General features: G+C 43.2%; 1 protein-coding gene across 5 annotated transcripts; it reads left to right on the top strand.

The window, feature by feature from the left end:
- The first annotated feature begins 311 nt into the window (after positions 1–311).
- LOC146186154 (signal peptide peptidase-like 2B) lies at positions 312–26318 on the top strand. 5 transcript variants are annotated; one of them, XM_084607062.1, is made up of 14 exons: positions 312–385; positions 674–897; positions 1086–1199; positions 1300–1482; positions 1573–1659; positions 8221–8369; positions 8873–9066; positions 10005–10101; positions 11680–11875; positions 12160–12234; positions 15031–15184; positions 15965–16042; positions 17807–17961; positions 21907–26318. In XM_084607062.1, the coding sequence occupies exons 2-14, from the start codon at positions 808–810 to the stop codon at positions 22357–22359; spliced, it is 2025 nt and encodes a 674-aa protein (XP_084463188.1). In that variant the 5' UTR covers positions 312–385; positions 674–807; the 3' UTR covers positions 22360–26318. The 5 variants fall into 5 exon arrangements, with proteins under 5 accessions (XP_084463188.1, XP_084463185.1, XP_084463186.1 ...); XM_084607059.1 differs by having other exon boundaries at positions 323–532; XM_084607060.1 differs by having other exon boundaries at positions 323–532; positions 610–897.
- Positions 26319–27138: the final 820 nt, after the last annotated feature.

Genomic DNA, 27138 nt, shown 5'->3' with positions numbered 1-27138 from the left:
GCACGTTTATAAAACTCGGACGCCTTGTTGTACACAATCAAAAACGCCGCCATGCGATGTCATAATTGTATGGCACTGGTAGACAGGTAGTACGACCCCTGGCTGTGTAGTTCGCTTGAGGCTGTTGACATGCGCTCTCTCGAGACGAAAATACGAAAATGCTCATTATCATTATGTTGCGGTGCTTTCGCAAAACTAAAAAGAATATTAGGCTCACATTAGTTTCTTGAATAGCATAAAAAGGCTCTGTTGCAATTTAATTTCTGTTTAACGTCTTTTAAATGTAGTTTTAAATAGATAAAAACAGGATTCGTTATCCAGGTATCCAGGGTGTGCGGCGAGCGTCAGCTGCTGGAGCTGCTACCAAGATGGGGACTTGATATTGGTCGCTAAGTGATCTTTTCTTCCCTCTTTTATGTGATGCTTCGGAGCACGGCTTGTAAAATTGCGTTCAAAGTGACGGTGCCAAAGAAGCAACCGGCATTTGTGCGAGCAGCGGCGTGGTTACAGCGCATAACGCAGTCCCAATGAGGTCTGGAGTCACCTACTTGCCTTGAAGCTTGCGGTGCGCGAACTGTGTTTTTTCTTTTTTCTTTTTTCTTTTCCTAGTCGTTTGGGATTGTGCAAGACAAGTTTGCCAGTTTCATCGATATTCCCCTGGGTCTACTTGCAGAGGTGCCTGAACAGAGACGTGTCTCTCGGCTCATCTCAGCCGGAAGTGGCGGCAACATGTTTTCTTGGAGTCACAATCATCGATGTTCACCCATCTTTGAGTACTCTTAGCAGTTGACCGTGGCTAGCAACACCATGACGTTGCTTTGTGTGCGTCGCTTGTGTGGGATGTTCCCTGCCCCTGTGATGAGGCTGGTGCTGACTTTGATACTGATCGCTTCACAGGTACGGGTCTTTTTTATGCAGTTACTGCTATATTTGGGGGGTTGGCTGCATTAGTTTGACCACAGGATTCGTGTACGTTTTAGTACTAGTGAATCATATACGTATACGTGCTTTTGATCGCGGCAGCGAAAGTCGTGACTACGATATCTAGTCAGCAGGTTTTAACCTTGCATCTTTGCTGTCCGCAGGCCTCCGCCGGAGAATATTCAGTGATAATGGCCGAAGCGGACAATTCAATACATCAGTTCTGTATGGTGTATTTCTCAGAGTTCAAAGAGTTGCCAGAGAGTCCAGAACGAATGGTAAGTTTCTTTAGGCAATGAAATGAGCATTGCTTTTTCGCGTGCGATTAAATTGCACTCCTGTCAAGCATTGAACTTTTCTTGATCATTTACAATGCAGCCGTACGTGCAAATGGTTAACCTGACATCTCAAGACGGCTGCAAGAAACTACAGTCGATTAACTTGCATGGTAAAGTAGCCTTAATAAGGGACAGTGGAAATTGCACGCTCGACAAGGTTGTTCTACACTACAAGGCTGCACAGGCGTATGGTGTCGTTATTTCAACACAAAAGAGCAGGGTGGTGAGTGCTTATTTAATTGTGTCTAGGTGTAATAATTTTTATGCAGCCCCTGATGTCACGTTTGCTGATGCTTTTTATCATTGCAAATAGGACAACATCATTATCAACAGAAATGACACGCGGCACCTGGATCTTGTTGTGGGCTTCGTCACAGACGTCACTGGCAACAGCTTACTGGTGGGTGTCTTAACTGTGCATGTATAGGTTATGTAGCCGTATTATGAAGTGCTTACTTTCAATGGTATGAATCCACAAATGCATCAAGTATGATCCCCTGGCACAGTGAATAGTCCTTGATTGCATATGACTGTTCCTGTGAGCACGTTTTGTACGATGAATTCTGCATAGGGCACTCAAAAGTTCCTCCCTAAAGCGGCACCAGGGACAAATTTAAGTTGGCCATATCAACAGTGTAATGTGTTCTACTCGCAAATATTTTCTTACTGAAAACAGTTCTTTTATAAGCTAGGTAAGACGAGCCCTTCCCCCCACCTCTAATCTCCTCCAAAAGAAAGAAGGAAAGCTAAGTATAGATGTTGCCCTCACTGGTCAGGTTTAGTAGTAAACTGCTTGCGTTGACAGCGATTTCTTGGGCAGTTCTGAAATGTACTTGGCTAAACTGCTTTTTAGTTCAATATAGTAGCAGCCACTTCTTTTTGCTATAAGTGTCACAAATTTGAATTGAATAGGAGGAAAATTTGTTAATTCAATTTTCTGAGCCATAAGTGCATCTGCCTCTGCCCGATGAAAGTCAGCATGATCAGAAATAATCCATTTTCCCCATAAATAATAATTACATGGAGTTGTCCAGTGCTGTTGAGCTTCAGCTTAGGCTGCAGAACCTGGCAGAAACAGTGCTTCTCCAAAGCATAGAAGTGACGAAAAACACACATCAAAAGTAAGCAGTAAAGTAACAGCTCTCCGGGATTTCATGTTGAAGTGTTTCCTGTAAACCTGCGAGCATTCCCTCTAAACTCTTTTGTTGTCATTCCTGTTGGTGGATCTGTTTCAACTATTAATCTCACAGTTGGTGAAAGTGGCATGTAATTCTGTTAAGCGTTGAAAAAAAATGTGCAAACTTGTCAAGTCTCTAGAAAATTTATGTGGCGCTTGAGTGCTTTGCAATTTTTATGTGAACACCTACTTTTTTTTCATGCCTCACAAGAGCACCTAGCAAGCCCTTTATTTCTTTCAAAGACCCAGTGGATACACACTGGAGGGCCTATTTTATTTTGAAAGATAATTCTTATCATCATCTGCCTGATTTTCTTGCATATGGGATGCGTTGTCAGTGTGCATCAGAGCATCTTCATTGAAAGCATTTCGGGTGACTGCATATGTGCACATATGGCTTTGTGGTCCAGGAGCATGACGCAGTGCTTCTCCTGTTGTGATCACACATCCAGCTGTAAGCACTATGGATGGGAATGTTTTAATCTCAGGCAGTTGGCAACTACTCGCCTACAAAAAATTCGAACCATACTCATTTTTTTTCTAAGGAGCTTCTTATCACCTGTTTGTTTACTTATTTAACAAAACTGCAGGCAGCATCGCTGCCCAAGTAGGATAGGTTACAGAAAGTGCATTTACAGAGCGCTGAAACATAACAATATCATTGCATTCTGCAACGGATGACTGCAGACAGTTCCATTGCTCGGCAGTGTGTGAGAAAAAAGTATTTTTGTTAGAGCTCTGTTCTTGCAAGAAGCGGGCGTATTTTATCTTCTGGTAGTCCAATTTTGTCATGGTAGAGTAAGTACAGGAATTTTAATTTTGCTATAGCTGGTCATGCTCGGAGCGATCCCAGCTCAAACCGCTTCACTGATGACGTAGGCCTGTAGCCTGACAAAATAAACATGGCGGCGAGCCGCTGTATCCGCTCCAGCATGGCAGTATCTTTTTCATAGCATGTGTCCTACATGATTCTGCGGATTTCAGGATCGGCGAACGAAAGTGCGATAAGCCTCAAGCTTAACGATGGAGGGGGATATTTTAGTTTTCTGAGCTAAAAAACTACTTATTGTAAGCTTTCATGCATACGCTCTGAATATTGCAGTTCTCAGTATATTTGCTAGTAATGGACCCCTTGCAAAAATCGTTAAGTAGGCTTTCCCACGCTGCTTCTTTCCCCAAACATGGCGTCACTGGCCGCCAGAAAAATGGCGATATAGACCTGAAGTCGCATGTTGCTTCTACACAGATGCATGTAGTGGTAATAGAGCAATTATGCAAATATGTTCTGATGCATAAATGATATGAATTATGGCCATAATATAATGTTTCAATACATTGCTGTTCCGCCATTAGAGGGGAATGCAGCATAGAGGTGAAGCTGACTTAACATTTATGAAAGGGGTCTATTGTGTAGCCCAAGTATTTAACTCGGGTAATTTTGCTATAACATGACCATATATAAAATAAGTAAAGTTAAGAAGATTCTTTTTGTGGTGATGGACATGGACACAGTTTTAGTGAAATTAATTTGCATCCCTTTATGTTCGCACCAGTCCTCGAGTTTACAGAGACTTGCATAGAGCAGTAATTGAGAAATTACTACTTTGTTAAAATGATGCAGTCGTTAGAAAACAATTTCACATTTTTACAGTCATCCACACTTTTCGCAATATCATAAACATAAATCAGAAACAGTAATGGGCCCAGTATGGAACCTTGTGGTACCCCAAACACTATATCTAATTTGTTTGATTTTATCTCTTCAATTTCAACAGTAAGACACTTAGCGGGGCAGGTTGGTGCATAGCTGTCAAAAATATATGTGCACCAGAGACAACACACAGACAAGATAGGACAGGACTGTGTGCGGTCATGCAGATATGCAGTTATTCAGTTAATGAGTTAGTCAGGAAGTCCTACTTCATTTCATCTTTCTGTAAGCAAGCTGTGAGGAATGCAAGTGCCTTTGACAGATCTAACAAAGCAGCATTAATTTGCAGCTGCTTGTCAGTAGTGGAAACCAAATCATGAACAACAGGAACAAACTATGTAATTGTGAAAAGATTTGGAAATTATGGCTAGGTTTCTTATTCACCTCGAGGAAAGGGGTAATGTGGCTGGCGATAATATGTTCTAAAACCTTTCAAGACATGCTGATGAGTTTGAAGCTTTAAACTTATTACCTGATTTGTATACCAGCACTACCCTCGCAATTAACCAATAATTGGCTGCTGAACATTGCTCTAAAGAACTGTTTAGAATGTAGAAAAGATAAAAAGAAACTAATTCGGCATATCGCTGAAGAAATGCGGTAGCTATGTTATCCGCATCGCAAGATTTTTTTACGTTAAGGTTCAAGAGCAGGGAAAGTATACCCTCGCAAGGAATGACAATGTCTGACATTTTGTGTGCATCAGAAGACAAATTTTTATTAATAGTAAGCGCAGCTAGAGGATCATAGCTTGTGAGAGCCTTTCGAGGCGTAAAGTTCAATTCATCTACGATCTCTAATATTAATGGAAGTTATTCCATTTATTTTAAGTTGGTCAATGGAACGGTTTTTTTTTTTTTTTTTTTTTTTTTTTTTTTTTTTTTTTTTTGTCATACAAAAACCGCCAGAACTTCTAAGGCAATTCCCTGAGGAAATGTAGAAGTGTGCTTCCATAAAAATATGCTTGTGCTTGTCTTAACTTCTCAACCAAGTCGCTTTTGAGAGTGGAAATTATGACTAGGTTGCTTGAGTGTGCCTTGTGTTTTTGTACAAGTCGCCGTTTCTAGAGTGACTCACGGATGGGGAGAAACCTGTCCATGCAGCTCATTGTTAGAAACTTAAACCGTTTCTAGAGGAAAGAAGAATCAAAGCCTTTTTCAATTCCCCCAGGTGCAAGTGCAGGTAGTCTAAAATTTACGCGTCATCGGCCGATGAAAAGTCGAGAACATTCTTTATCGCTGGGGCTGTTTTTTTTTTCTTTTTTTCTTTTTGTATTTACAGCGATGTGAACTAGACTGTGGTCTTACCACTCGTTATTTCTACTGTACATTTTTCTGGAAAATTTAAAAAAAAACAAAGGTCAAGAATATATTCAGATATGCTAGTGACGCAGGTTAGCAACAAGGCCACCTGAGTTAATTTGCGAAAGGGCCAGATCTACAAGTAGCCGTGTGTCGTCTTGAGGTCCTAATATGTTAACTCTGTTCCAACCTATGCACGGTAGGTTAAAATCTCCACATAAGGTTTTCATTTTGAATTGACTATCTGTGGGATGGGACTGATTATGGATTGAATATAGAATGGCGGGCTCTTTGAAGATTTCTAAATGACCCCAACAACAGTAGAAAAGTTTTGCTCAAGAGCTCCTTTTTTTTTTCCTGGCTTCAGTCTCTGTAATATGAGGAAATTTGTGATGTCATGCAATTTCAGGCTTTGTTAGTAACAGTCTCACTATTAGCTTTTTGTTCAGTCTGTGGCTAAATGATGGAGTAGGTACTCATTGACATCCATCCAAACACTGCTGTGTGGCTACAAAGGACAGGTATACAGTTTTTGCAGAAACTTCATCGGTGAAAAGAAATTCCTCCTGGTCTGAGGCTTAAACCTGGAATGGCTACCTGTCTGGGGCAGTCGCCCTACTGACTGAGCAGACTTGGATGGTTACCAAGCCAGAGAGTAAAACAAGAGTGAATTGATGAACAAGTTGAAGTGGGAACGGCGTTTGAATAATGCTTAGTGGAATCCCGAGGTGGAGTAGAATTTGTAAGAAGGAAGTAATTACCCAAGCACAGCTGTGTGGTTACGAAGGAAAGCTATACAGCTTTCACATAAAATATTTAGTTCAAGAAAAATTCGTTCTGGTCTAGGATTCGAAGCCGGGACCATGGCCTGTCCAGGGCAGTTTCTATGATCATTTCTGCTTATTGTGGTCAGTCTTGCTGAAGCATGGCTGGAAGTAACGGACTGTGTACTAAAAATCTTTGCCTGAGAGCACAGTTTCTGTTCTGGCTACTTTATTTGCTGGGCATGATATGACAAAGGCTAGGTAACGCATCCAGGCTCACTTTGGGTACTCCACTTCTCACGGATATCGCTGTGAGTGTCATTAATAAAAACGTGGCATCCACGAAGGTGATTGTTTGCAAATATTGGCCTTGTGGGATCTGTGTGCATTTGCTTGATAATACAGTAGTATCTCTCCCTTGTAAAGCCATTTGGATGAGCAAGTCTTTACTCTATCAGTTGTTGGCGATAACTTGGCTCGGATAACGCTGTCTTGTAACTAAATGAGTATTTGCTAAACACGTCCTGGTAGCTAATAAAATAAACACTCTAGGCATACCTGCTAACTCTTCCAGATCCTGTTAAATGCACGAATTTGGACCTCTTACTGTTTAATTACTCTTACCCCAATTTTAATCAAATTAAGTTCTGTTTGCGAGAAAAACTAACACCATAGCTTCGTAATGTAACCTTTTGCCACCATAAGAGGACAATTTGAACCATCTTTAGAATCACTATCATTAACTGTAACATTGTTATGATTTTCTTTGCGTATCCTGGGAGGAATGAATCTTCATCCAAAATTTGATAGCCTATCTTTGCGGACTCATCACAGTATTATCGCTTTATGCCTGCCACCTTAGCTAAGCCTTCAATTGCAGGTTCGGCATTTCGTTTTGGCCTCGCTCCTTTTTGTGGGAACAGCTGCCACGTCCGGCGCAGGGTGACTTTTTGTGTTGCATAACCGTCAAGGTTCTCCTCTACTACCACCTCCCTGCCACGCTCACACCTCAGGCTTCAAGCTTGCTATACTCGGGGATATGTTTTTGTGACTATGCAGTGGGAGCTGTGAGAGTGAGGTATCAGCTTCCACAAGCGCATTCTTGTAGTACACAAGCGCTCTGATTTGATGCGCTCATGAGCCAGAGACGGAGGCCAGATAGCTGGCGGTAATCGCGAACGATGGCAGTATGTATGGCCGTGTGCTATTTGGTATATATACCACACACACATTTCCAGTGTAGTCTGTCTGTAATCCCTTAAAAAAACTTGCAGCTTTTTTTTAGTGTGCTGAGAAGTACACTCGTATTTATGTTCAACTTGGGTTGAGCATAAGAATTGCGTGGTCTTTCGCTTTGGTTGACAAAGCTGTTTCGTGACATCATTAATGACGTGTTTAGCAACCTATACCCGGTGGTTGCCATAGCAACCACCAATATTTTACCGCTCCCCTTTGAAGTTTGCAGCCTCAAAAAAGTCATGAACATGCATCTGGCAGGTGGTAGTCGGCAGGTAACGAGGCCGTACTCTGCTTGATGGGTTGATTACATGATGCGACACGAGACCAGATCTCACGATAGAGTTGGATTGAGCTGTTAGCTTGCTAGCTTTGGCGGCTCCTTCCACATGAAAAGGTCAGATGAGAATTCAGCACCGTCAAATATTTTGTGCCATCGCTCTGATCGGCTAAACTGTTTTTTGAGGCCACAGCCACGGGGCCTTGTGCAAGCAATTCAAACAAACGCCAGTATTGCTTAGCCTATGGCTGACCATGATTTGACCTTTGTATTGACCTTGACCTGAACCAGGAGCCAAACCAGTACTACTGAACAAATTACCATTGGCGTAGCTGGGTTGGGCCTGTCCTAACTTTTTTCCTTTTTTTTTGCCTCGTGGTTGTTGCTCAATGAATCCATGAGACATTCTAGGTTTGTGTAGCTGACTTGTGCTTCCTGAGAACCACGCACTGCCGGTGCTCTCTGGTAAATGCGTGTGGCCCGTGCTTGCAGAGCTTGATGAAGCCCAAGGAGCCCCTGATGACAAAGCTGTTTACCAAGAGGAGCCTGGCCTTTGACTACAGCCTGATTATCATCTGGCTGGTGGCCGTTTTCACCCTCGGTGTGGGCTCTTACTGGTCAGGGCTGGTCAAGCATGAGATGTAAGCCTGCCGTTTCTTTTTGTCTCCTATCACTGCTAGCGGGGAAATATGCTTCATTGTGTACAAATTTGATCAAAGCTTAAAGTGCTCTCTGCTTCCAGATGCTAATTTTGAGCACCAGAGTGTGCAATGCCGATAGAATTTGCATCCTACAAATTTCGTGTAGACTGGGAAGAGATATTGAGTAAACTGACTGTCCCTTTTCTTTGGGGAGACTGCCCAGCTGCTTCATAAAGCACAGTATTAGGTTTCCAAATTACTACTTTTACTTGCAAGTCAATGAATGCAAAGTTTGCTACCTAGCTCACAGATGAGTAGATCTAAAACTGGCAGTAAAAGCATGGTAAGAGTCATAAAATGAGCACCATTTTTAATTTCGGAGTGTGAAGGCATCCTGACATTATTGAGCAAGCTCTGCAGGCTGTCTAATGCCAAATACAGCTTTCCTAAACTTGTTGAATAAGCTTTAGTGATGGCACTTTCTTGCCAAAACTGTACTGCAGCTACCAGCACGAAATCGGCAAGTGCTCCCATGCCAGTCATGTTGCGGGCGATGGTGAGGAGAGCTCGTTCCCAAAGTCTGAAAACGTGCTTGAAGAGGAGAGCTCCCTGGACGTTTCTCCCGTGCTGGTCACTCTGTTTGTCATCTGCATGGGAGTCATGCTCTTGCTACTGTACTTCTTCTTTCAGTATCTGGGTGAGTGGCAGCTTTTTGAGCCATATTTGTTGCCTTCGTGTATGAATTATTGTTTTTCCAGGTGTGGAAATGATGGTGGGGAGTTGACCTTCATTTGACCTTCAAGTGGGCATTGGAAGCAGTGTCACGTGGGTCTCAGGCATAGTAATTGTGCCAGAGCAGGCCTTTCTACCTTAGTGCTGTAGCAGCATTAGATGTTGCAGTGAGCCCCTAAGCCAGGCTACCGCTAAGTGAGAGGAAGAGAGCAAACATGGAGGGGAAGGGCTCTGACCTTGAATGAAATAAAATAAATGTGGTCACAACTTCGCTGTCGCTTGGTTTGGATTCAGTGCCAGCGCAAGCAGGGCAACCTCACTGGCTACTGCAAGAGAACACTGTTTTCGCTGCAACCGACCACACAGGGTACTTAACTACCCCTCTTACACTCTGTGCATTGCATGTTATCGTCTCCATTACCTTCTTCCGTCAGTATGCAAGGGATCCAAACACATCACTATTGCATTGCCTTCTTGAGGTGCTTTAAGCGATCACACAATTTCATAGTGCACTACCCTGAAGGTCTCAGTCAGCAATTTTTCCTATCTTTGCATGAAGCTTGCCTTGAAACCCCAGCCTCAAACCGAAAGCAAAGTGAAATGCTACATGCTGGCACGCATTGCATTTGGCTGACTCAGCTAAATTGGCTTCTTTTTTTTTTTTTTCTTTAGCATGCATGGCAGTTTCACTGATACCTTTGATTGAACATTGAAAAAATGCAAAGAATGAATATCTTGCCCGTTTGTCCATTTTGAGACCTCCAGGTATGTTCACTAATAATAGTTAGTCTCATTAATTAAAGTTCCTTTTGTGAATATTTGTGAATATAACACTGTGTAGTGATTGCAGATGTTTACAGAAATTTTAATTCATGTTTCTATTTTTTTTTTTTTTTTTTTCAGTGTTCTTCATCATTGGCATGTTTGCCTTGGCCTCTGTAGTGTCTGTAATTGGTGTGCTGGAGCCTCTAATATACAAGATCCCAATAGGGACAACAAGGTTTGTGCTCAAGCCTGTTGAGTTTAAAATGCACATTGACGACGTAGCTGCCTGGTGCCATCATGTATTGCAAACTTTTGAGGTCCTCATTTAAAAAAAAAAAAATTCTACATCTTGTGAAATAACTTTGAAATTCAGTGACAGACTGATGTCTTATATGAGTTCTTGCATACTGCAAATGGCAATTTTAAAGCATATTAAGCTGAAATAAAGAGTTGGGTGCAGTAGATGCAAAGCTTGGAGAAAATATTAAGGGTGAAAATTGTAAACTGTAAATTGTGCGGTTTAACATCTCGCAACAACACATGGCCTATGAGGGGTGCTATAGTGGAGGGTTTAGGAAGAATCTACACTACCTGGGACTCAGTTGCACTGATATATCATAGCACGAGTAGTTTCGCATTCACCCGCATCTTATGGCGATTTCCACTGGTCGCTACGGAGCACTTTTTCTTGCTCTGGGACGACGATTTCGAATTCCACTGGTCACAGTCATTGCAGCCGGTACCAATCCAGCGACATTGGAATTGGTCACTGAACGCCAAGGCCACTGAGCCACCAAGGTGGGCTGCGAAAGGTGTTCACGTGGGTCACGGAGTAACTTGGTTTCTATTGTATTCCGAGCTTCTGAGTATACCATATATTTGAACCAGCAAATCAATTCAGTTGACTGCCATGGAAATTGAGGTTAAGTTAAGTGTGGTTTAAAATTTTCTTTGTTTCTTGGCCTTTGTGTTTTGGACAAGTACAAATCACCATACAAGTGACTTGTCAGTGTTGGGAAAAATGGCAAATTATGCCGAACTTAGAAAATCTAACTTCAAAGTTTTACTCGTTTTTGCAGAAATGATTTTGTTGTGTAGATTGGTCAGTGCCAGAGTCGGTAGGACTAAAAAACAATTATGGAATGATTAGACATCTGATGTAAGGATTCTGTGAAAGCATTAGGAGCTGCACTAGATGATCACTTTGGTGCGTTAACTCTAATGAATGCTCTTCGCATGTGACAAGAAGCCTTCACACGTGTCAGAATTTTTATAAAGGCTGAAGGAAGGTGGGCAGAGGTAGGTGGAGTGCTTCTTAAGGGTGGAAGTGAGATATAGAGAAGCCTTTGAAGGGTGGTGGTTGTGGTGGGTGACTGGGCAGCCTCACACTTAGGTTTTTTGGGAGAAGGGGGGGGGGGGGGGGGGGGGGGGTCCTCAGGTGGTCAAAATTTCCGGAGCCTCCACTACAGCATCTCTCATAGCTTCAATCTCTTTGGGACGTTAAACCCCATAAACCAAACCAAATCATAGTGACTTATTGGCCTGTGGCATTTTGCTGCTTTTTGCAAGATCACAGGTTCGATCTCAGCTGCCGCAATCTTATTTTGATAAAGGTAGAATGCACGAATGTCATTATTCTGTGTGATGTCAGTGCATGTTAAAGAACTGCAGGTGATTTAAGTTCCGAGCTCTCCACTGTGATGTCCCTTATAGCCTTTCGGAAGTTAATACCCGCAATTCATGTGTGAAACATGGTAAAGGCCGCTGTTGCTGCAGCTGATTCCTTTTGCTGTCCTGCCCCATTGTAATACAGGATCCCACGCAACCTATGTCCGTGCTTTCATGGTCCGTTGGAAGTGCGGCAGCTGGCACTTATTGTGTTTGCTATTTCGGTGTCGGTCACGTGGGTGGTACTGCGGCACCATCCGCAATCTTGGATCCTCCAGGACCTGTTGGGGGTTGCTTTTAGCATCAACATGCTCAAGACCCTACGCCTGCCCAACCTCATGGTACGTTCTTCAGAATCTCTTTATATCAACATGTTATCAGTCTTATTTCATGTTTGAAGTATCGAAAGCTGACCCTGCTTGTGCGTTCAACCGCAAAAGTAATTTTGCGTATTAAGGTCTTCCTAGGCATTGTTGCAATTTGAGCAACATGCTTTCCTCATGCATTTCCTTGCGATTGTAATGTGAATGTGGTTTCAAAGCCCTGCTAAATAAGGTTGTGGGATCAGCTTGATGTGGTAATGCTGATGATTGTCTGTAATATATTTCCCTGCCATCTTTTGCAGATTTGCAGTGTCCTCCTGGTGTTGCTATTCTTCTACGACATTTTCTTTGTTTTTGTCACTCCATTCTTGACGATGGTAAGTGAATGCCGTTTTCTGAAGCTGTTGGGAAAAAAAAAAATCCAAGTTGGGATAATCTCATTCATTTCTGTTAGGGGCTAACGTGGCCAGTTCAATGGACAGCACCTGTGTAAACAGTGTAGAATTGGGGGTGTAAGGTTGCTTTATTGCTTAGTTTTTTTAACCGTGCTATGCAAAGAATGGGAAATTACTGAACTTGAGGCAGAGCTGCCGAGGTCGAAATACAAACAAATATATTTATGGTTTAGCTCTGGTTAAACTGGGGGGGCTAGCAAAAGCTAGGGAGCTATGGTTACGCTTGGAAATTGGTGGTGGCTTAGCTTAGGTTCGGCAGAACCAATAAACGGGGATAGAGGCGCACAGGTTAGGCCGCGTTCAGGTACAATATTCACGGTGAGTAATATTTCCAAAATAGGACTCTTGAAACCTGATCTACATGCTGCAGTTCACGTGTTCATGTGCCGCTGACATACGTGCTTGAGTTTTGCGGTGTTCTCGCTAGCCCGTATCGGCTATTGGCTGCGCATGCATCAGCTGCATAGTTACTATTAGGCAGCCAACTGATCACAGGCGTTCCGGACGCGTACTGATGGCATTGTGCGTTCTGCGTAGTTTTGTCAGCATGGTCCTTGTATTTAACAGACTATATGTGCTCGTCAAGTGCCATTCAGCATGTCGAGCAGCGAAGCCTCTTCTCTTGACTCAGTCTGCTTGTAAGGAGGCACACCACCACTACCGCGTCGTGCCGTGAAGGATGCTTCCATTTCCGAATAGTTCTGTCTTGACTGTCTTGTTGACAGTGTGTAAGAAGTAAAGCATTGATGGAAATGCAGAAAATAGTGATTGTCACGTTGCTCTCATTTAAAAAATGCGGGAGCCATTGCTAAATCGCATGTCAGGTGAATTTACCATAGTGCAAGTGGTTCTTCTCGGTTTGTTCGGGAGTGTTTGGTGATTTGAACTTTTTTTTCCTGACCCCATGAATTTTGAATTAATGAATGTTTACTGTGCTAGGCTTTGACCTATGGCTGCTCTTTGCAGATGCTTTCATATAGTAGTGTTATTCACAAGTAACTGCTGTGTTATATATACTGCGGAGCCATTGTACAGATGTAATACTTGAATGATGAATGTGGTGTTGAGACAGAATACACAAAATGAGAGGAAAAGCTGGGCACTATGTCCTATCCCCTCTTTTCCTTTGTCCTGTCAGTGCTATCTTTACTGTTCAAGCTGCATTGATCTGATAAAACTGCTTTGGAATACTTTTACAGAATTAAGTATATTACGAACACAGCATGTATTCTAAGGAAGTAGCTAAAAATTGCAACGCATTTTGGAAGTTTTATAGCTCTAAGGCTTCGCTGTTTACATATAAGGGGGTCTATGCTTCTCTAAAATGTAGTTGCTGCTAAATTAAAACTTTATAAATCCACATTTTAGGGGCTCCCAAACTGCTCCAAAGCTCCATTTTGTCTCCTCCAAACCTGCTCCAAAAGGCGGTTTTTCCTGCTCCCAGGTGTGCTTCAAGACGCGGTCGGTCAGCTCCGCCCCTGCCTTTCTTGACGTCTGATATGAACTACTCCTTCTTTAGTATTTCTTGCAGAATTGGTCCACATTCGAGTTGTCCTAAGCATGGAAAAGATATATATAGTGTAGGGGTGTGTTTATTCAGTCGACACAGATGGATCCAGCTGCTCGGGATGAACTCGCAGCAGGGCGGCAGGCGTAGCAAATCACAAATACAAGACCAACTTCTTCGTTCTCGAGCGCGCCAGCATGCGACGCTTGTCAGTGGCTATAACGATGAAGATTACCGCACTAATAGTAAGAAATCAAATCTGGTTTGTTGATGACAATGCTGAGCTGGTGCTTTGTTGGTGGATTCCGGATACTTGGCCCCGCAAGCCTAGTGCATTGTGGAGAAGCCACCGCAAAAGCTGACTGTCACTGCGATTTGCCTCTTGATGCTTCATTTCCCAAATCTGGCCTGCTCTTGCGTAATTGGGAAGTTATAGTTCCCAAATGGTTTACCCGCTGTGCCCCTAAGGCACTGCAAAGAAACTGTGTTTCTCCTCATGAAGTCATGTCTCCACAGAAACGGGTGCCTCGTATGTTGGTTCGCCTACTTTCTTGGTCGCCTCACCCCTTTCCACATAGGCAGTGCAAGAATGCAGCTGCGGTGCGTGAGCCCTGCTGGTCTTGTTTTTCATGTCACGCACCCTCAGGCTCGGCCCGCTCGTATGTTAGCACATGTGCAGTTGGTCACCAAACCTACTGTGTGGCAGCAATTTGTCGGAATTTTGGGCATATTATTACGAGCGCAAAATTTATTTTGAAGAAAGTCAACTGGGAATGGCAACACCTTTGCTAGTTTTGTGGATCTAATACTTCATTGTGCATGTATGAGGGGCTCCACATTGCTTCAAAATGCATTTTCTGCTAAATTAAACTCGATATTTTAGGTGCCCCGAAACTGCTCCAAAGCTCCATTTCGAACCGCATCGCGTAGGAAATGAGGTAAAGAAGAGTATACCTTTACGCTTCTGTACAGCTCTAGTTTAATTTTGATTGCAATTGCCATGTATGGTTCTGGAATAAACCTGGTAAGCAACATTTTTGTTTTGTTTTTATTTTTTCGTTTGTGTATATATTTTTTCACTGGTCTGATATTCAGTATTCAAAGGCATTTTTTTCTCCATATTCATATTCAGTTGATATTGGATGATTTCAGTATTTGCACACCCCTAAATTTTACTGATTGCCTCTTCCTGTTGTATGTGTCCTGAGCAGAAAGGAGAGAGCATCATGGTGGAAGTGGCCAAAGGTGGTAACACTCAGGAACAGCTGCCTATGGTGCTGAGGGTGCCCCACTTCAACAATGAGTCACTGTCAGTCTGCTTTGGTCAGTTCTCACTGCTCGGCTTTGGCGACATCCTGGTCCCAGGTACGCCCCAGCCTTCTCTCACAAAGCCTTGATTTCATTCAGCTAAAGTGCCCAGAAAGAGCGCGGTTGCCTGAACCTCTCAGTGTAGGATGCAGGGTTCATATTCTGGCGATGCCTTTGCATCGTTATCGATGCAAAGCCCTCCCTGACCTCGAATCATGTGATTGTCTGACCGTGATCGTCTGAAACATCGGAACGAGAAGCAGTAGTGACATCCAGTTCTAGCATTTCCACCAATCGGATGACTCAAGGTCACGGAGATAATGACACTTTCGATAAAGACGCAAACTCGCATCCAATTATTACGCAAGCAATTAATAGTACTGAAACATAGGCCATATTACAATTAATAATGCCACTATAGCCCTCGTCCACCAGTGCTTTTTCACTGCTTCTTAGGGGAGGGAAATTCGAAACCTGCGAGTTCCTCTATTTTCAAGATTGCATTGTACAAACCCCGCATGAAAATAGGACGTATATTAGCCATAGAAAATGCTTTGCCTGTATACGCCGTTAGCCATGAAAGAAAAGCAGCAAACAGTATTATGCCGATAAGCGTATTAAGTGAGATCGTACAAACAGGATTTCACTCTATAAGGTAGGCCTCATAAAAAGGTAAATGCACCACCACTCCTGTCTAATCCAACCATCAGCTAACATTTGTCAGTCTTCACTATCTTGTACTAAATGCAAACTCAGTGACATTATGGAGTATACCTACTAACACTTCATAATTTTTTCTGCTACAAGCAAAGCGTTTGTGCTTATTTTTTGTTGCAGGTCTGCTCGTTGCCTACTGCCATGGTTTTGACCTGCTGACGACGAGAAGTCGCCTTTATTTTTTCACTGGGACACTGTGTATGTCTCCTGCAACTTCACTTCGTTTTCTGCGTTTGCTGCATATTGTGCATTTTTGTTGTGAACACTTTCTGTAGTTTTCCTGCCTCAACCGCTGGCTCGTTTACGGTTAAACTGTGCACGGAGCTTACACATGGCAGTAATTGTTATTTTGCAGTACATTTGGCAACGGAACTTGCCTGGTTTGGCCGTGTATCACGCAAACCTTTAATAATGTGCGCTGACATCATAAAACCGAAAGTTACTAACTCCGGATTGCCACCTAAAGGCATCTGTCACATCATTCATCAGCTGCGAGGGATTCGCACACCTTAAAATGCTTGCCTCGGGGTTTTTTGCATCCTGGCACTTTTCTGTGCATACAACAGATGGCCTCGTTTCCACTCGTTGGCGGCAACTCAGCACTGATAACTTTCAGTTCATTGATCTCGGTGCTGTCAGGCTTGCATCGTGCCCGGCTGAACCACGTAGGTACCACAGTCAAGCTTATTGCCAGACAAAAGTTACTGCAATGTCAAAATTGCCAGAAATGATCCTTTGGTAGGGGTGGGAAAAGAACTGCAGATGCGTTCTGGAAGACTACATAGTATTTAATTGGTTACCTGATGCTGTGTGTATGTTCTTTTTTTTTTTTTTTTATTATTAATAGCAGAATCTCAGCGATACGAATCCAGCTGGCACAAAATTTCGGGATGATACGAATTCGTGAAATTGCCCAGCTGAAGTGCATTGTTTTCAATGTGCAGAGCATCAGATGTTCCAGACACTCTCCCACGCCACTATGGATGATACGATTGCGCAAATTGCAACCACAGCTTTGAACATTACGCTCTAGTTGCATATCGTACACTCTGCGATCGCCAGCCGTACTGTATGCACTGTGAACAGTGTGTGGTGGCTTGTGGCCTACATGTCGCTGCCGGTATAATTCCCTTGCCTTGATCGTCGTTTGTGCTTTGTGCCGCAAATAGTTGCCGGTGATGCTCGCATCGCACAGCACACCAGTCGTTGACTTTGCACGGGGAGCAATTTGCAGCGGCACACGTGCGGAGGTCACTAACATCATGAGCTCTCGTGCCGTATGCGTCAGGAGAACTTGGCGGTGTGTAGCCCGCACATTGCAGACATCGCAATCGTCTGCTGCGCTGCATGCACCATAAGGGGTTAGCTCTGGCCGTGCGGCCATAAGTGAATCTTCTCGGCCATGAACAGATCGGCGTCAATGCCTTTCCCATGCTCCTGCATGCTGATTTTTTTTTCAGGCTGGTGATACGAATTTTCCTGCCTCCCCATGAGATTCACATCACCGAGGTTCTGCTGCATTAATTTCTTTCCTGGTGAAGTTTTCTTTCCTTTTTTGCCATAGTTCAAAATTTAAAGAATCCTCTTGGTTTTTGATCCATCTTCGCTCTGTTAGTGTCCTTGCTTCACCCTCTAAGCTCTTAATTCCTGTTGATTGTACCGATTCGCTTCATATTTTTCTTTTTTTATCAAGTCATTGTGAAAACGGCTTTATACTTCTTTTTATGGTTATCTGAATCGGAACATTATGATAGCGTAACCTTGTCTTCACAGCCAGGAGACGGAAGCATATTCTGCATTTTGATGCATGTTAACCTTTAAGCAGTAAAACTAGTAGTTTTAACTTGTTACTGTGAAACAAATTAATTGATCAAAAAAATAAATCGACTAGTATGCATTCTTTTCATTCACATTGCAAACTAGCATGCAAACTAGCATGCCACTACTGTTCCTCCTTTGCAGTCTACGGTGTTGGGCTGGTACTGACGTTTATAGCACTGTACCTGATGAAGACTCCCCAGCCAGCCCTGCTCTACCTTGTGCCAGCCACCCTCCTGCCTACGATCTGCATAGCATGGTGTAGAGGGCAGCTTGCTGACATCTGGCATGGTGTCAAGGTAGGATTCAACTCTGAAAGTTGACTTTCTTCGTAACACACTTGAGTGCTCATTGTAATAAATCACAGTCAGGCAGTTTAGGACAAAGGCCTCTCAAAAGGGTTACTGATCTGGTATTACCGTGTCTGGGGAAAAAGGGATCCTGGCGGTTGAGCCGACGTAGAGTGTTGGGGGTAGTGGACACCAAATTTTTGTGTTGTACCTGTGTGTTGTAAATAGTGCATAGCGAATCTGTAAGCATAGGACACGATGTTAGAAGCACGAAATCGCATTACGTAATTATTTATCGTATTACTGGTACGCAGCAATTTGAGTTTCGGTTCGTAGTTGCCAAGTTTCTGTTTGCCGTCGGAAAGCAGAAGGCATAACATTGAAATTTTGCGTGGACCAAAAACCTATGACGTCAGTAAGTTGGCACATGTCTGCTTTTCTTCTGCTTGTTCTCTCATGGCGGAGTAGCACTGTAGAAACAGTTGGTCAACTGCGTCTGCCAACATGACGTTTGCATTGTGTTGGCGATCCTTTCACACCGTGCGAACACAAGCTATTCGGAAACATGTTGTGGCCACCCACCAAGAGCTGTTGCCATCTTGCTCTCCGACAGTTGGGCAACACTGTATCACACCACGGAAACATGCTGCTTGTTGCGGCACCGACGCAGAGAGCCGTCGCTTCGCTACAGTTTCACCCAAATCCCTGCGCTATTCGAGAGGCTGGGAAAAATGTAATAGCGAAATGGCCTTCCTGTAGTCTTAACTTGCTTTGGCTATTGTGGGGATTCATAATCCCCTGCCCCCATTATAAAGAGCCGCGCGTAGTTAACACTCGTGATTACGTGCGCTCTTGGGGAGAACCGCGAGGAGAGGGCACACTGGCCACCCTCCCATCCTCCCACCCTCCGCAGTAGCGATTTCTCGCACCGCGAGTTGGGGGTCACAGCTCTGTCTGTTAGGGCTGCACGTCGGGGCTAGAAGGCGACTGTAGTGTCTAGCCCCCCGTGGCGCATTCTTTCGAGAATTAACCCCCATACTATGAAGGAGGACGTGTAAGTGCTCGCGGGTTGTTTGCATAGCCTTTGTGTAGCGTACTGAGCGCCTCTTTCATGTGGGTGAATCTGGTGATTGTGGAGGAAAAATTCACAAATTTTAGCGAATGAAAATGCAAACCAAGTATAGGTTTGGCTCAGCGAACTGAGATCGACAATTGCTTACATCGCAGGACGCACGTACAATCAGCAATAAGTGCCAGTACTGCAAATGGCCGGGAACGGTCGTCAGCGCTGCTTGTGCAAAGCAAATTAGGCCGATTGAAGATGGTCGCCGAACACACGCTTATTTTATTATGAGATGAACTTCCTAGTAAAGCGGTGACGAAAGGCGAACCTTCCAACTTTGACCCGTTCCGAAGGGCCGTCCAGTGAAACCGGCTAGGCCTAGGCCTAGTGATGAGTAGGACTGACAGGGATCGAGAAGTGCAGTTTGTTGCCTGGCACACCTGCGGGAGGTGCTGTTGCCGAAAGCTCTGCACTTGTGCAGGCATGCTGCTGTTGTATGAGTATAGTAAGCAGTCGTTATGATAGCATTTGTTTTTTCTGGTACGAACGTGAAGTACTGATAGCATTTGTTTTTTCTGGTACGAACGTGAAGTACTACATCAAGCCAGCCGTGCTATACTGCTTCGCCACCCGACCACTCTGGTCTTGACTATGGCAACCGACAACAACATTGTTTGCCGACCATCGCAGCGCCATCGGCGGCAGCCTTCACAAGATTTAGGGCATGAAAATGGCTGTCGAGTGCTTTGCTACAGTGTAGTCTGTGCATTAGAATACTGACGCACTGATATGCACCAGTGCAATGGAAGAGGCGTAAGGAGCAACACTAAGGCTGCTCAGGTCAGAGGCGTTGCTCGGGCTGTTGGCAACTTGTCTCAAAACATTATCTCTTATGTCAGAAAACTGTGCAATGACATCGCAGATACCTTACCATGTTCATTTTCGTGAATCTACTTCACAGTCAGTGCGCTAATGATGGGTCGAGAATGCAAGAGCGAGCATTTTCACTAACTTTAAGATAGGATTAAAATATTTTCTACATATTCCTTGAGTTTGTGAGTTGACGTTTATTGTCTCCAGACATAAAGGAAGCGCATGACAAGCTTTGCACATGCTTGTAATTTGGTGTCTTTACCCCCCTTCGGCGGAGGCAACACACCAATTTGGCGCAAGCTTCTCATGGATGGCACCTCTGGGCTGACTGGACCAGTAAAGCTCGGCAGTCGCCTTTTCCTGTCCTGCCCTTCATCTTTCACTTCGCTGTCTTCTTTCTCAAAACTTTCCTATCTCCACCTCTTTTCTTTGTTTTTCCTCCTTCTAGGCAGCAAGGTTAACCTCGTGTGGTGTAACTACCCTAAGTTGCCCATGTTATAATATAATAAAGATTGGTTTGAATTATATTTAGAGCATTACCAATTCAAAGAAGTAATCGACTAACTACAAAATTACAGGAAAGTGCAATTGAGTGATTAATTACTTTTAATGCATAATGTACAACTGTGCTTGTTTTTTGCACCTTGCACTTGTACGCTGCTGCTAAGGTACCACTGGGCTGCTCATCTTCATGCTGTATGCCCCTGGCTCAGTCGGCTTCTTTACAGTGCATCACCACAGTTTTAAAGGAGTATAGACACCTAATTTTTGGGTTCGTGTTTTATCCTTTTTAATGATGCGCTAGACATTACTGTACATAGATCACCACATCATATTCACCTACGACTGCTGGATTATTTATAATCGAATTTCTGTTCTCACCTGTTTCGGTGTCAAGGGCCGATCGATGGCTGTGGCGTCAAAGTCGAGTCTAGGTCACGGGAGAAATGATAATGCAGCGATATAATCATTCTTGTGTCGTTTGAATTCACCACCATGATAAAGCCACCCTGTCTTAAGAGCAGGAATCGCTGCAAGTGAAGAGTCAGCGACTATATCACTATTTTTTATGCCACGCGTCAATATTTGATTGTGACGTCACAGCCATCGCCCGGCTGCCGAAACCGAAACAGGTGAAAAAAGAAAATTCAATTATAAATTTTTCAGTGGTCGTAGTCGAAAACTGCATGCAGATCGATATACAGGAACGGCTTACGCATCATTAAGTAGAAGAAAGATGCTGCCTAAATTTGGTGCCTATAGTCCTTTAAAGCACTATTAACTACAAGGAGAACACTGGGACTGCATGGGCCCATCCTCATTGCTTTTCAGATAGGACTGTATAAAGCTTGAATTATCAGCCATTTCCTGGCAGCAGAGTAAAATATTGTCAAATCAAATTTAACTGTAAAAAATTCTAGGAGGCATTTAAGACTGCTTAGGGGCATTAATGCCATTTTTATTATTTATTTTATGTATTTATTTTTATTTTACTTCTGTTTTTTGTTTATGTAATTTTTATTCTGTTATTATTGTAACCTTTGGATTCATCATTGGCTTGTTATGTGGCTACTAGATTGATTATGGACTTCTGGATTCATTCGCGACTTTTCTGTGTTGGCTTATGGCTTTCAGCTACTGATTAGCCAATGTTTATATACTTTAGCTAATTTAGCCAATGTTTGCTTGTTATGTGGCTGCTGTTGGAGTGGCTATGGGTATGACTAGTTTGACACATTCCGCTGGACGCCGCTCATGAGCCAAGAAAGGCTTTCGCTGTGCAAATTTGTTCTACCTGGTTGTGCAAAGTCCAAATTAAGGGGAGCGCAATCGGGCATGGATGCATGCAGTATATAGACTGACCAAAGCACTTGTTTTGGATTGCCGGAATACCATCTCAATAACACTTGTGCCATAGCTGTATTGTAGCTCTTTTTTATTGCACAAAACCGTCAGCGTAGCAGCGCTACACATTCATTGCCATGTTTGCACATCACAGTGGCATTCTTTGTGTGCAGCCTGTCCCATTGGCCTTGGCAGGGGGTGGCCAGCCCGCCCTCATTACTCAGGCCACAGTCATCCCATCCAGAGGGGCAGTGGGCAATGCCAGCACCTCCTCTCGGCCACCGTCACCGTCTGCTTTGCAAGGACCAATCAACTCGAGCCCTCCGGGGACACCGCGATCGGCGAGTCCAGCACGTCCTCCAAGCAGCAGTGCCACATCACAGCAGCCAGAGGCTGCCACTTACTACACCCAGCCAAGGACACCACCAAGTCCGGGTTTTACGGGCAGGAACTCCCCTGGAGCCCGGGCCACGAACGCCCGCACTCTTGCTGCCAACACTGCTGTGCCGCAGGCCAATACTCCTCTGCTCAGTGCCGCTCAGTATCCACAGCTGAGTAGTCAGGGCCAGTACAGGGCAGGGGCCCAGGACCACTTTGTCAAAGCCCCGGCAGAGGTAGACAGGTAGCACCCAGGAAGTGGCGGAGGTAGACTGACATAGTCCCCCCTTCATTGAGAACTGGCCCCAGGAGAGCCTCAAGGCGGGCTTGTTTCCCATCGTCTCTGCAACTTATGTCCACTTGGTGAATTAGGCTGCTGCGGCGAGTTGAGGAAGCTCACAGAGTAAAATTTAAAAATGCTGGTGCTCCCAATTTTCAGCATGTTTTTAGAAATGTTTGGCTGTGTCATTATAAAAGCTTGGAAGAGCTGCTAGTTTAGAAACAAAGTGGTTCTTTTTTTTTTTCTTTGTTGGAATCTGGTGCTTATGAAGCTTGGAAATCTCTGTTCTAAAAAACGCAGCAACGCGAGGTAAAAAGATAGCTGCATTAAGAGAGCATGCCATCCCTGCTGTCTCTCGCTGGGCTGGAGATGAAGGGCAAGACGAGGTTCTGACTTGTTTTGACCAAGGTCACTGGGTGCCAATGGTGCCTTTGGTGTGCTCCGTCCGTCCTTACCACTCTGTCCTCAAGGGCTGCATATTTAACGGCACAACTTCACCCAAATGGGTTGTGCAACTTGTTTGTGTGTGAATTGCACTGCTGTGGTGCTGTGTTGTTCCCTCTTAGCCACAACCTGACTCTCACTGTTGATGTTCCTAAATAACTTCACTTTTTTTGCCAATGCCTTTCATGGACAGATTGCACTGGCTTATGAGAGGCAACAAAGAAAACCTGTTGACTCTCTGTTGAGTCTCCATAGACTTCACGCATCTCGACCCAGCAGCAAAATGTGTTTCTGTGCCAACCCAGTTTACTGCTAAAGGCAAATGGTTCTGAGTACTACTGGCATTTGCCTCAGATGAATTACTAGCGGTCTGTTCCGGTATAGCTCTTTGCCTATTTTTTATGTCAGAGGCAGCGTAGCAAAAATCCTTGTCACTAGTCGGATCGTGGGCTTTTGCTTAGTGGCATCTGATTTCTGTCGTTTCCTTTTCGTTACGTGTTCGTCAAGACTTACCCCGATCACTAAAGCAGGGCTGCTCAAATATGTGATCTCGTGCTGAAGCAGAATTTTTCACTAAAAGCGAGCCAAAATTATGGTCACACAACACATGCCTGCATTATTTGAGTGCATTATTTGAGTACAACTCTTGAACGAAGTTTGAGCTACAGTTTGTGGTTTCAAATCGGCTAGCCAACTGTGCAACTTTGCACAAATCATCCCATAGACATCAATTTTTTTTTTGTAAATTTTTGTTTCGTATCTTGCAGCAACATTTTCATGAGCCCTGTGGCAGAATGAATACAGTTTTAAATAGTGCGCGTGTAGTACTCAGTCACTGGGATTGGTTGAATACATTTATATATATATATATATATATATATATATACACACACACACAGTGTATAGGGAGGGGGTTGAAGCTAGAACGGCAAAGCGTGAACGAGTTAACACAAGGTCGAAAAACCATTTTTTTTTATTAAAATAAGGAAGTCGTTTTTTTATCGTGTGTCAACTCGTTTATGTTTATATAAATATACATATAACGTGTGATTTGACAACAGCATACATTGCCAAGAATATACTACTGAACTGTAAGTTTTCCACATACATGATGGGTATAATGTGCTGCAGTTTACTGCATTACATAATGCAATGAAAAACCAATAAATTCAGCGCTTCAAAACATAATGTTTTTTAGTATTTAGTTTAGTATTTAGTTGTGATGTAATAAATGAACAGTGGCTTATGTTATCAACAGTTATCAGTACATATGTTTGAGTTGCATTGGAAACGAGTACTTCAAATGTTTGCTTCCTTTGTATTTTTTTACACTGGGGCGGCAGCACTTCAGTGTTATATGTTGAGGTGGCATGAGCACATTTTGCCAAGCAGTACTGTTCACAGCTCATGAAGCTGATAAGGTAGAGATAATTGTCACGTTCTTACAGATGTGTACACCCTCCCAATTTTTTTTCCTGATCGCACGAGTGTTGACTGCTGAGTCGATAAGCGCCGTTCGATGGAGCACAGCGCTGAACTCGGTGAGAATAAGTGCGTGCATGCAGTAAACAGTTCAGCGCAGCTTCGTTTGGCCTGGCTGTTAGGGGAACCAGACCCAACCCCATCTGCTTTTTCGCCTATTTTCACTTTTTCTCCTGCTTTGCGCATGCCGCTGAGAAAGGATTAGGAGAGGAAACACAAGGCTGCCTCCTTTCCTGTAGAAGAGGAAAGTGTGAATTGATAAGCAATACTATATAAATACAGTCAGACGACGTTGCTATCGAGCTTCACGGTACATAATGCATTTTGCCTTCTTGCCAGTGCGAGCAACGAAACTGAGGCTTTGTTTTTTAATTTTTTTCTCGAGAGAAAAGCAGTCAATTTATTTTTGGTAAAATATTGTCCAGACGTCTGCGCTATTCTTTGCAAGATGAGCATTTGTAACCAGCAGGACTTGGAGTGACAGATACCTTTCTTTGTGGCTGGAAAGTGCTGCGTGAACCATTGGAAAAAGAAAGATGAAACACTATGATCAATGGGTGTATATCACATTCCATCTAGCCTAAGTGCTAGTACCTGGCACTTCATAATTTGACGAGAACGTTCAAAAATAAAAAAGAATGCAGAAGACGATAACAGCGCTCAAAAGGAGCAGGAGTGAGGTTCGGTTCCCGGAACAGCATGGCTGAGGACAGCTACATCGGGCTGCTCATAGTGCCCGTGTTTTGTTATATGATGCTTATTGACACGGTGATTGATGCTTGCGCATTCAGGTAGAAAAAATTGGGAGGGTGTACATGCCAGTTATGAGTAAAATGCGTAAAAGTCACACCTTGCATCGAAACATGCCATCGCAGCATAACAGTGGTTAGATATTTCTACAACTAGTGTACATCTCATCCTTGACTTCAGGTATGTGTGTTATGGTATTCTACTGTAGAAATTTCCTGACTGAATTCATTACTGTGTTTGTCAGGACACACTATTATGCATTGTTTTCGTAGTAATTCACGTCTTCCTGCTTGAAGCAAATCACTAAACTATGAACAAGTGACTGCTAAAGAGAGCATTAGATGAGCTTGGTTATTTGTCTCATGTAGCAGGCACAAATGAAAAACCTCTGGTGTCTTTGAGCCAGCTGAAGGAAATTCGTTTCTTTTTTATCAACTCTCACTTCAAGGAGACCCTTTTTAAGACCCCTTACAATGGTTGCCAACCTACGCTTCGTAATGTGCTCAATGCAGTGAAATCTGAATCTCCACTTTGTTTTCTGTCAACAAAACTGCTACTATATTGGTTCCTAAATATCAGCGATGTTGTATCCTAACTGTACTTGTAGCGGTTATAATCGTGGGTAAATTTATTTTAGCCATTCAGGTACATTTTTTACCTTGTTCAGTTTAAAAACCGAGTATAACGGCATTGCACTGTAGCATTACCCTGTTTAGTTTTCTTGTCAAGTTTTATTCTTGTTTGATCTAATCAGAATCTGTGACATAGCCCTGCTTCCCTGTTAAATCCTGCTGTAACTTTCAAGAAATGCTCTGTGGTATCCTTAGTTGAACAAATACACAGCACTCACTCAGGTCAGGCGTCACCCAGTTTTCCTGCTTTCGGCTTCTCTGTACGTCGTCACATGAAGGTAGATAAGATTGTATTGAAAGTGCTTACTGGAGGCCATGTAAAACTGATGTGTATTTTGACAGGACAAGACTATCCATTTCAAGCGAGACCGAGTGATTGAAACAAATATTCTGCTGTGGGGTCACAGTTTGCCCAAAATTCTCGGGACATGTATAGTCCGTGTACTTTGTTTCCATTTTGAATGGAGTGACTGTTTATATAGAGCCTGTTTGCAACTACAAGGTGAACGATTTTCAAATTTTTTCCCGCTCCCTAAATATGCATTACTTTTCATAATTTCATCTTGTCAATGCGGATTGCCGTTTTCATTGAGAAATAATAAATTCAAGTGGCTTTACATTGTTCCGTTTTTATATCTGCTTTTGCTGCATCTGTGGTGAAGACAGAGGTGATACGAAAGAGGCGCTGATCTTTATTTATAATTATTTATTCATCAATACTGCAAATCCACAGAAGATTTTAGCAAGGTGGGATGCAGTGCATATGTAAAGAGCAAAATAATGTGTGCAAAAAATGCAATACAAATCAGATCAATGGACCTTGAAGTTTGCGGATGGTAAGTTTTTGAACAATACTTGAAATAAACGACAAGAGTGACGAATTAGTTAGGAGGTCCTATACAACTGCTGTTTGTAGAAAGAAAGAGCGGCAGGATTTCTTTTGTTAAGTGGTCTCACTAAAGTACATCCAAAATTATTCTATAGGAAGTGGGCTGCTTCTATTTGCACCATTTCTGTCTTGTTAATGTTAGATTTAATCAAAGAGTTGCAAGTAACGCATGCGTAGTCTAGTATTGGCAGAATTGCATCTTTGCATGCAAGTAAACAGACAGCAGAAGTAGAAAGTTTCAAAGCTCTCCTCAAAAAGAACAATTTGAAATTAGCATTAGCTAAAACATTATCAAGGTGCTTAGTCAGTTGAGGTCATTAACAATCCAAAGTCCGAGATACTTATACTGTGCAGGGCTGGGCAAGATACTCCAATAAAGTATCTTGGATACCGATAGTTGATACCCCGAAAAATTGTATTTCCGATACCGATTAAGATAAAGAATCGAAATCAATTTTTAGTACGGATACTCTGTACTGTATCGTTAATACTTCGATACATCGCTGAAATCCCAACATCGTAAAGGTGGTAATATGATTAGTGACGTTAG

The sequence above is a fragment of the Amblyomma maculatum genome, chromosome 6 (genome assembly GCF_055883805.1).
Source record: "Amblyomma maculatum isolate TAMU_Amacu chromosome 6, ASM5588380v1, whole genome shotgun sequence".
Taxonomy (NCBI): Eukaryota; Metazoa; Arthropoda; class Arachnida; order Ixodida; family Ixodidae; genus Amblyomma; species Amblyomma maculatum.
This window is presented reverse-complemented; position numbering and strand designations above follow the sequence as displayed.

Bases quoted from the DNA above. Each gene is read 5' to 3' on its own strand.
- LOC146186154 (XM_084607062.1), top strand. From the start codon at position 808: ATGACGTTGCTTTGTGTGCGTCGCTTGTGTGGGATGTTCCCTGCCCCT. The intron at 12,235-15,030 runs GTAAGTGAATGC...TGTCCTGAGCAG, and splicing joins TCACTCCATTCTTGACGATG to AAAGGAGAGAGCATCATGGT. The intron at 15,185-15,964 runs GTACGCCCCAGC...TTTTTGTTGCAG, and splicing joins TGGCGACATCCTGGTCCCAG to GTCTGCTCGTTGCCTACTGC.